The following is a 10,168-nucleotide window of genomic DNA, read 5'->3' as shown; positions in this document are numbered from 1 at the left end:
CTCCCAGCTGAAGGCACAGCTTACCAGTTGCAGATATTTTATATTCTGCTCTGGATAAAATCCAGGCAGCAGCGAGATATTTTTCTGTCCTTGCTCCAGAGACTGAACTAACTTAGTGAAGTTTCCCTACTTTTTTTTTTTTTTTTTTTTTTTTTTGATCTAAAACCGAATACATGTCCCTGCTGGTGTCACACATCTGGTTTCTGTTCCCAGAGCTCCTTGCAGGCCAGGGGAGGACAGGTGGAAACTTTGCCCCACTACACACTCAGGAGTGGGGCCAAAATTTTCCCCGGTGTGGGCTTAGCGACTTCTTGGAAAACAAAAATAATAATAAGAAAAAATCTCAGCGGGACCGCTCCGCCGGTGTGTAACACACCCATGGTACCGTTCTGCCAGTACAACCGGAGCTATTTTTTCAGTCCACATTTAAAACCTCTCTTCAGTCCCCACTGCCACCGATTTTCTCCCTCGGGATTATAAATAACCTGAGGTGACAAAAAAAAAAAAAAGAAAACCTAAACACAAAACACTCAAAAATCTGCTCCACGTCATCCAGAAAGGGCTGGAAAAATGAAGGATGGGCTTTGGGGAAGGTTCACCCAGTGAACCCCTCGCTGTACCGGCCCAGCGCCTCCCTGCTACTGGAGAGGTTCACCCCTGAGCAGAAAATATCCCAAAGCAGCACTTCAAAATAAAATAAAATAAAATGCATTGTGTGTCAACCCCCCTTCCAGCTTGGTTTTACGCGGGAGCGCCTCTCCCGCAGCTCTGCCCCACTCCCTCTCCTCCCGCCTGCGGAAAACGGGCTGAAGGAGTTTGGAGCTCTTCTGCCCTTTGTTGCAGCAAGGCCGGCGACGGTTTTACTTTTTTTTTTTTTTCACCCGTCCTAAAACCGCAGTACTGTCTTTTTTTTTTTTTTCTTTTCTTTTCTTTCCTTTTCTTTTTTTTTTTTTTTTTTTTTTTTTTTTTTCCCGGCGTTGCCGAGTATTTTACAGGCTGCTCGCTTTCCTGGCGTGGCCCGGCGATATTCCCATCACCGCTCCTCCCGAGCGCTTATCCAGCCGAGTTTTTCCAAGCACAGCCTGCCAGAGGATCGCACACACCGGGTGTTTAAACTCTTGAAAAGGTGAAACCTGTTGACAGTACATGAGAGTAAAGAAATTTTCTTTTCCGTGGTTATTTTTATATTTTTTTTTTAACACAACGGCTGCCCTGGAGCCGGGCTTAGTCAGGGCTGGCTGGAAATTAATTCCCCAAAGTTTCTTCCTGAAGTCAAAAGGCTGACGAAACGCCTGGGTGCAAAATCACCTCTGTTGTAAATCGCCGTGGAATTTACCCCCCCTCCCCGTAAATAGTTGAAAATCGAAATATTTCGAACTCGAGCTCCAATGCTCAGAAGTGCAATCTAGAAACCATATAAATATATATTATTATAAATATTCCCTATACATATGTAGTGATATAGAGTCCCGAATTGCGCTACACCATTGCAACGTCCGAGTGACACGAAATAAAGTGGGTTGTTGGGCTTTTGGTTTGGGGTTTTTTTATTATTATTATTATTATTTAATGCAATCCTCGAGAGTTGAAACACACAAAATGCCGCGAGAATGTTCACAATGTGGAGAGCACAGTTGTAAATAGAAACATTCATATTTCATCCGGTTATAAATATTTGATACTGCAGTTGTAAAATGCACATGTTTTATAAACTGGAGAGAAGAAAAAAAAAATCCTTTGCTTTCTTGCTAAAAGGCAATGTCATTTAATCCTGGCTCCTAAGCAGCTGATGGTTATTCACGGAATTTAAAATTACAGTTTTTATTTTATAGTTGGATTCTTTACTTTTTTTTTTTTTAAGTTTAAACTACTATGTACAACGTGTGACTATTACAGCTGCAAAATAAAAAGGTTTTAAGGCAAAGCGAGAAGTTTCCTCCCCACAAGCAGCGTCGCAGGAGAGCCCGTTCCTGAGCAGCCGCCCACGCATACTCAGGCCCACGCGGGACACGGCCCCTCCCCCCGCTCCCCCTTACCGGGGGACTGGAACATCACTCTCGTGGAGAAACGGGTTAAACGCAGCACACCACCTCGAAACCCCCAAAAACTCCGACTACAAGGAGGTGTCTTCGTGGGGGAGGGAGGGGGAACACCCACTCCCACGGTGCCATGAAGCGTCGCGCCGTGGGATGGGGATGAGGATGGAGAGGAAGAGGAAACTAAAAATGCTACTTTTTGACGGGGGGGGGAGGCGCTCTCAAATGCTTTCGGAGAGCTGATGTTGGAGTGGAGCTGGGTCTCAACCCGTGACCGCCCCACGCAGAGGGGGAGTGGGGCGGTCATGGGATGGAACCACATCCCGGAGCAGCTCCCACTTTTCGGGCATAAGGGTCTCAAAGTTTTCCCAACAAGTTGAAGAGGGATGCTAACTCCATCGTTACATCCTGCTTCGAAACCTGCATCCCACATCCACGCCTGCATCCCGTATCCACGCACGCCCGTGGGTCTGATTGGCGGTGACGAGGGAGCAGGGGCTCAGGAGAAGACCCCGGGCGTGTTTTCAGACGGTGCTTTGAGATTTCTTTCCCTATCGTTACTCATATATAACATTTTTTTCTTTTTAAATTAAATCCTCCACGTCTATCCCCAAAGCCAGCCCCAGACGTACACATCCAAAAAAAAAGAAAAAAAAAAAAGGAAAAAAAAAAGAAAATGAAAAAGGGAGGGGTGGGAAAGGGAAAAAAAAGGTAAAACTCAGAACAAATAGGAGAACTATTTATTCGGTTCACAGTCCTGTGAAATGCAGCAATAAAAATCTTTGGACTTCAGCAAAAGTTGTTTTTAATTCTTTTTCTTTTTAATTTCAAAAAACGGCGTCCAATGTCCATTAAAACAGCGCTTAAGTCTATAAAAATGTAACTTAAGCATTAAAAAAAAAATCATAAAGATAGCGTCTAAAATCTCCATACAACCGGAAAAAAAAAAAAAACAAACACAACCAACCAGCCCAAACCCCCGAAACCAAAACCAAACCAAAAAGAAGGGAAAAAAAAAAAGAAAAAATATTTTATAATCAGATATCTTGGATTTTTACACCACCTTACCTGTAAATTATATATACATAGAATATTGCAGAATTATATCTAATACACAATATTTTCACTATTAATGCTGGTATAATCTTTATACACTGGCCCTTACGTTTCTTTTTCTTTTTTTCTTTTTTTAATTAAATTATTGCATTGTATAAACTTTGACTGCAAACGTCCCCCCCGCCTCCCCCCCCCCGTTCCCCTCCCCCGGCCCCCCCCTCCCCTCGGCTATTCACTGTCCGACTTGCCGTCTTTCGCCGTGGTGGAGTGGTTGTAGAGCCCCTGGGCCATGAGGTGCACTGCCAGGGAGTTCTTGCTGCCCGTCGCCTTCTTGATCTTGGCTCGTTTGTTCTGGAACCAGATTTTAATCTGGGACTCGTTGAGCCCCAGCTCTTGGGCCAGGCTTTGCCGCCGCTGCTCCGTCAGGTACCGGTTGGTCTGGAACTCGGCCTTGAGTCTCTGCAGCTGCTCGGCGGTGAAGGCGGTGCGGGGCCGCTTGTCCTCCTTGTTGGGGTTCTTCTTCTTTGGTTTGCGGGAGCGGGGACCTACGGCCGGGAGAGAGGAGAAGCACCGGCACCGTCGCGGTCCCGCGTGGTGGTGGGGGGGGAACCCACGCTCCCCCCCCCTTCCCACCAACCCCCCTAAGGAAAATAAACCCCGCTTTGTGCCTCCGCTGCCAGGGGATGAGCCCACCCCCCCTCGGTGGCCCCGCAGCCCCCCCGCCCCTGAACCCCCTCCACCCCACCCAGAACCGCAGTGACCAACCCCAGGGGTGCCCAGAGAGGAAAGCCCGCACCAGGGGTAGCGGCACGCTGCTCACGTTTATTCCCTGAGCAGACTATTTTTTTAAGGATTTTTTGGGGGGGGGAAATATCTTTTTATTTTTATTTTTTTAGGAAACTCTTAAAAAGAAAAAAAAAACACCTCTCTCTTTTTTAAGGAAACCTCTTTTTCTTTTTTTTTTAACAAAACCTCCCTTTTTTAAAGAAAACCTCTTTTTTTTTTAAAGAAAACATTTTCCTTTTTAAGACAATATCTTCTTTTTTTTTAAGGAAACATTTTTACTTTTCCTCTACTTTTTTTTTTTTTTTTTTGATGGATGGCGATAAAAAAATGGAAATCAGCCGCCTGTTTACATGAGGAGAAGAAATCCGCCGCTTTGCTGCAGTGCCCATATGGCGCTGCACGGCCCGATCCGAATCGCCGGGATTATTCTCAGGAATATTATTCTCGGCAGCACAAGGAGCCTTTTCTGCCCGGGCCGAGCCATTGTGAGGATGTATGTTAATTAAATATTAACAAAGGAGAGCGTTGGAGAACAATGGAGTAAATTCCAATTCAGCCCTGAATATTACCTCTGAGCAAGAGTTTGTTTTCAGACACTACGAACTAATTTTCAACTCGTTTTACAATCCCTTCTTCAGCTGGCCAGCTCTCCGGGTGAAAATCCTAGCTCGCTGCTTTTGCAAGAGAAAAAAAAAAACCCTTTTTTTTTCTTTTTCTTTTTTTCTTCTTTTCCCCCTGCGTGGTGCTTCCCTTGCCTTTCCCCAATGGTTTCTACTTCTTTTTAACGAGGGTTTTACCAATCTGCCGGGAGCAGCCCTGCTCTCCCCGTGGTAGCAGGAACATATTTTACCCCTTGGCGTTTTATTTTTTTTTTTTTTCAGTGTTTTTATCGATAATTTCAGGAGGTTCTGCCCCAAGCCCTTGCCAAGAGAGGGACCCTGCTAAAGAAGTTCCCTGTCTCTGGGAAATGTCCCCCGGCCTCTACAGAACGGACCTGCAGCACATGGAGGGGGGAAACCAAAAGGAAGAAACGAAACGGCGGCGGCTGCGAGGCCTCTTTTAGAGAAATAAACGATCGCGGATCGTTTTTGGCTTAAAAAAAAAAAAAATTACCAAAACAAGGCCTGTGGAAATCCATCCTCCCCAAAACACAGCGCGGGGGTGTTTTCCCGGCAGGGAGAAGGGCGGCTGGGCAGGAGGATGAGTGGGGAGCCCACAGCCAGATTTTTGGTGGGTTTAATTTTTTAAACAGATTTTTCCTCCCTCTTTGATAAACCCCGGCTGCTGGTGGGAAATGCCCCGAGCCCCGGCTCCTCCTCGGCGGCAGGGAGGGAGAGGACTCCCCCTTCCCCGCGTTCCCCGCCGGCTCCGCGCATCCCCAGCGGCCCCTTCATCCCCTCGCATTTTCGGGCGATTTTAAGACATCGCCCCCCACCCCTCCAATAAATAAATAAATAAATAAATAAACAAACAAATGAAAGAAGAAGGAGCGGGAAAGCGGGGCGCGGGGGGCTTTTCCCCGCTGTCCTCCCGGTCCAGTGGGGGTGAACCGGGGGGGTGTGTGTGTGTGTGTGTGCGTCCGTGGGGGGAGTCAGCCCTTACCTGAGGAGGGCCGGTCCGAGTAGCGGGTGCAGTAGACCCAGGCGGGCCAGAGCATGGGCTGGCTCCCGGCGTTGGAGCCGGCCTGGGAGCTATCCGAGTCCGAGCTCACCGACAAGTCGCCGCCGCTCAGTCCCCGCGCTTTCAGGGCCGCCTCCAGCGCCGCGGGGTCCCCCCCCTTCTTGGCGGCCCCGTGCAGGGCCAGCCCGGCGGGGCCGCCCTCCCCCCGGCCCGGCGAGCCCCCTCCCCCGCCGCTGGGTAACGGAGCCCCGGGGGCCGGTGCTGCCGAGGGGCCGCGGCGATGCTCTGAGCCGGGGCGACGGGGTTCCGAGCCGGGGCCGCCCGCTTCCTTCCTTCGCCCGAATTCGGGCCGTAGGATGTTGTCGATGAAGAAGTTGGTGATGCGGTGCGGGTGCGGGTGGGGGTGCGGGGGGTCACCGGGGGGAAGCAGCAGCCCCCGTCGCCCGCCACCGCCGCCGCCTCCTCCTCCTCCGCCGCCGCCGCCGGGCTCCGCTTCGCCGCCGGACTCCTGCGGCTCGGCCGGTTCCTCCCGGGGGCTCCGGCCGCTCTCCTCCTCCATGCTGCGCGGCCGGGCCCGCCGACGGCTCCGCTGCCCCCCCGCCGCCGGCCGGGCGGCTGCCGGGCTCTGCTCGTCGGTGCTGCTGCAGGCGGTGGGTCTTTATTTATTTTTTTGTTTTGTTTAATATATATTTATATATATAAATATACACGCACGCACAGGTGTCTATTTGCTTTCGCTTCTCCTGGCCGCGCCCGGCATTAAAAATCCAGAGTTTGCAAAAAAAAAAAAAAAAAATCAGGAGCAATTTAAAAATAAAAAAAAATAAACAAAAAACCAGGGAGACGCCGCAGCCACCAGCCGAGCCTCCGCGAGTTCCAACTTTGCCAAAAAACACAAACACACCGGCTCCGCTCCTCCCCGGCCGCCGCTCGCCGCCTCCTGCTCAGCTGCCCGCTGCCCTGGCCGCTGCCGAGCCTCATCCGCCGGAGGAAAAATTAACGATAATCATTAATAAAAATAATAATGGGGGGAGGGGTGGGGGGTGTAAAAAAGCCGGTGCCGGGGCGGGGGGGCGGAGGCGGGCTCTCAGCAGTCGGTGTCCCGCGGAGGGCAGGGCGGTGCGGGGCGCCCCGCGGGGCCCCGACCGGCAGCGCCTCGCCCCGCGCCGCCCCGCGCAGCCCCGCGCCCGCACATGCGGGGGCCGCCGCGGGTGGGGGGGGGGGAGGAGGAGGAGAAAGGGGGGAGGGGACGGGACGGGACGGACAGGGTGGGGGGGGTCGCGTCCCGCCCTGCCGCCCGCCCTGCTCCGCGCTGCGCCCTACGCCCCGGCGGCCGCCGCCACCGCCGCGACCGGACACTTTTCCACTCCGGATTGTTGTCCTTTAGGTTTTAACGGGGCCCCCGCCTGTGACGTCGCCGGCCCGGGCACTTCGACACGTGCCTCGAGCCAATGGCAAAGCGGGCATGGGCACACGTGGTGCGGGGAGCTCCGCTTAAGTGACAGCACCCACGCCCCTCCCCCACCTACACCCCGTCCTCCCACCCCCTCAGCCGGGCCCGATCGCCGCGGGGATGCGCGGAGAGGGAGTGGGGGTGCTGTCCCCAGCCGCCCCCCCACCCTTATGCACTCCCACCCCTACCCCAGGGCTGGATTATTGGGGTTTTTAATCACTCCGCTGTTTGGGGGGGGTCGGCATCCCACAATTCCTTGCAGAAACGCATCAATAACACGAAGCGAGCTGCGGTGATACAAAGGGGGTGCAGGGGGGGCCCGGCCCGGGCTGCCCGGGGGGGCTCGGTGCCGTTCGGCATCCGCGCGGGATTGACTGGTCCTTCGGTCCGCACAGGAGCCTTCGATCTCCCCTGCCTGCTCCCCTTCTCCCTAAAACCACCTGCCCATCTCCCTCCAGATCCGCCCCCCCCTCCAAATCCCTGCTTCTCTGGAATGGGAAAGCCACCTCCTTATTTCACCTTTTATCTTTAGGAGAATCCCCCCTCATCCCGGAATAAAATCAGGGAGCAAAGTGCGGCTGGATGGCCGATAGCTCAGCCGGTTGGGGGGCGCGGATCCTCCGCGAGGCGCGCAGGAGGAGGGCGAGATGAGGCGGGTGCAGGGGTCCCTCCCAGTGACCTCTCCCCTGGGCCCGCCGCCCCCTCACTGCCCGGAGGGGAGCACGGCGACGGGCGAGCGGGGCCGGGCCGGGGGCTTCTCGGCTGCGGTGGCCGCGGCTCCCCGACCCCTGGCTTTCCCCGCGGAGATGACATTTTTATTTGCAGGCGTGCGGGTGACACGGACCGCTCCCATCCTCGAGGGGAAAGGGACAGCCAGCCCATTCTCTCCTCTTTTTCTTTTCCTTTTTCTTTCCATTTCCTTTTTCCTTTACTCTTTCTTTTTTATTTTCTTTCAAATTTATTCCCTCCTTTCCTTTGTATTTCGCAGCGAGTCGGGTCCAGCAGCGCTGGCTGATCCAAAGTTGTTTTGCTCCAACACGCACCCAGAGGTTAATTTTTCCAAGCGCCCCATGAAAAGCGATTAGCCTGTCTCCCAAGAAGTATTTTCTAATTACTTGGAAGCTCTCTCTTTGCTACTACCCCATAATTAAACGTGTCCGAGGTGTTGCACTTCAAATATTTCCCTCCCGGGCGGACCCACGCTACCGATAAAAACTTTAAATCTCCTGGAAGCCCGCATTACCTGCCCGCACCGCGCTACCGCTCCCCTTCGTTATTCCGCTCCTTCGCGGGGACCTTTCATACCCCTGCATATGGAGTAGAAATCCTGATATAAACTCCAAAGCAGGAGACAAAACAAAGCTGTACGAAACAATTACTGCATCTGCCCGTCCTCTGACAATAACTCAGGTATGCGGAGGCAGCGGGGGGGCTGCGGGGGGCGAAGGGGTGATCTGATCCCTCACCGAGGAAAATGATTTTTTTTTTCCCTTTCCCCCAAGGTTATTTTTATCTGGGAGTTCAATCTCTGTGGAAACATTCCCCAGCAGCACGTCTCGTGCGGGTGGGGGGTTAGGAGGGGGGTTTTTCCTCGGGAACCACTGCGGGTCACCGGGCGAGGTGGCTGGGAAATGGGCTTCTGCCTTCGTTGCCTTTTTCGCCTCAGCCTCCCCTGGCAGCCCTGCTGCTTCCAAAAGTCATCTCCCCGCACCACAGCCGCATTTTTTCCCCCCGCCCCCCTCCCTCCCGCTTTCATTCCGCGCTCCCACCCGTTAAAAATACTTTGTTTTTTTTTTTTTTTCCCTCAAACAGGCGTGTGTGCGGGCACAGCCTCACGCCATCCCCGTGTGGACCTCCTCGCCCCGCACCTTGGTGTTTTTGGCAGGGAGAAGTTTAGAAATAGGATGACAACCCGGCAGCACGGTATTGGAGAGCAGAGAAGGGGGCGGCCCGCCGACCCCCGCCCGCCTGCGGGCTGCGGGGCCGTCCGTGCAGCTCCTCCGAGCAAACCCTCCATCCACACTCGGAAAAAAAAACCAAAAAACAAAACCAAACAACAACAACAACAACAACAAAAAAACCCCAGCCCTCGAGGTGCTGGGAAGCCAAAATGCCCAGGGCGGAGGTGGAAGCCCAGGGAGGGTCTGCACGCCCCCATCCGCGTCCTTCCAGCACGGGGATGGCTGCTTGCAAAACGTTGGCACGCACCAAATTTAGCCGGGTTTTCAGCCATTTCCCCATATTTTCGGCCAGTCCCTGCCCGTGCCCGCCCGGCCCAGCCTAGGCACCCCCCAGATCCCTCTTGCAGTCCCCGCTGACACCTGGCATCGACTTTATTTGCGAGTGACACCTTTTTTTCTTTTTTTTTTTTCTTTTTTTTTTTTTTTGGCAGCTTTGCCAGCCCTTTAGAGCCGGTGGCTGAGGGGAGAGGAAAGATCGCTGCTTCCCCCTCCCCTCCGCCCGGGCTGCCCGGCCGTGTGTGGGCTCGGCCTTCCCCGGGGTCCCGCATCCTTTTGAGGAGGGGGGAAAACCCGCAGGGACCCCCGCCAAGCCCCGGCCGGGCTTTCCTGGAGTCGGCCAGTGAGCTCAGCCATCACGGCTGCGTTTCCCCCAGTGCCGCCGGGTTTCCACTGCAAAACCGACGACAAAAAAACAAACAAACAAACAAACAACAAACCAAACCCCTAGGTTTTCCCAAATCGTCCCCGTGACAGGCTGGACAGGGGGCATTTTGCAGCCACCCTGCTCCCACCCCGGCACCCCAGCCGCTTCCCGTCGATGGGGTAAAAGGAAGGACTGGGAAGAGTAGGTTCCACTTTCTTGCAGGATCAGGAAATTAAAAAATATCCCCTCCCACGGGAGGGAGGGTGCGCGGGTGGGATATGAGAACGGCCCCTGCCTCGCCCTGCCCCTGGCCCGGCCCTGCCCCTACCCCCCGCCCCCCCCCGCCCCCCGCATATCTCCCGCACATCGTTCCCTCCCGCCCGGCGGCTGGGGCGACGTGCAGCCCCACGGCCCGCATCGAAAACGAGAGAATAAAAACAGTTTTAAAAAGGCTTTCGCCAAATTTCGGTGGAGAGCCAGCCACGGGCTAAGCGTCAGCCCAGAGCCTAATTGTATAATGATGGCTGGTGGAAGAGAGGAGCGGAGAAGAGAGGAGAGGAGCGGAGAAGAGAGGAGAGGAGAGGAGAAGAGAGGAGAGGAGAAGAGAGGAGAG

At 53.9% G+C, this 10,168-nt stretch overlaps 1 protein-coding gene across 1 annotated transcript; it reads right to left on the bottom strand.

Moving 5' to 3' along the window:
* Positions 1–3,320: 3,320 nt before the first annotated feature.
* On the bottom strand, positions 3,321–6,057 carry EN2 (engrailed homeobox 2). Its single transcript, XM_086743088.1, has 2 exons — positions 5,481–6,057; positions 3,321–3,637 (listed from the first exon to the last, which is right to left on the bottom strand). The coding sequence occupies exons 1-2, from the start codon at positions 6,055–6,057 to the stop codon at positions 3,321–3,323; spliced, it is 894 nt and encodes a 297-aa protein (XP_086599214.1).
* Positions 6,058–10,168: the final 4,111 nt, after the last annotated feature.

The sequence above is a fragment of the Chlamydotis macqueenii genome, chromosome 2 (assembly GCF_036417535.1).
Source record: "Chlamydotis macqueenii isolate bChlMac1 chromosome 2, bChlMac1.mat, whole genome shotgun sequence".
Classification (NCBI taxonomy): domain Eukaryota; kingdom Metazoa; phylum Chordata; class Aves; order Otidiformes; family Otididae; genus Chlamydotis; species Chlamydotis macqueenii.
The sequence above is the reverse complement of the archived record's forward strand: the minus strand, read 5'-3'. Positions and strand labels throughout refer to the sequence as shown.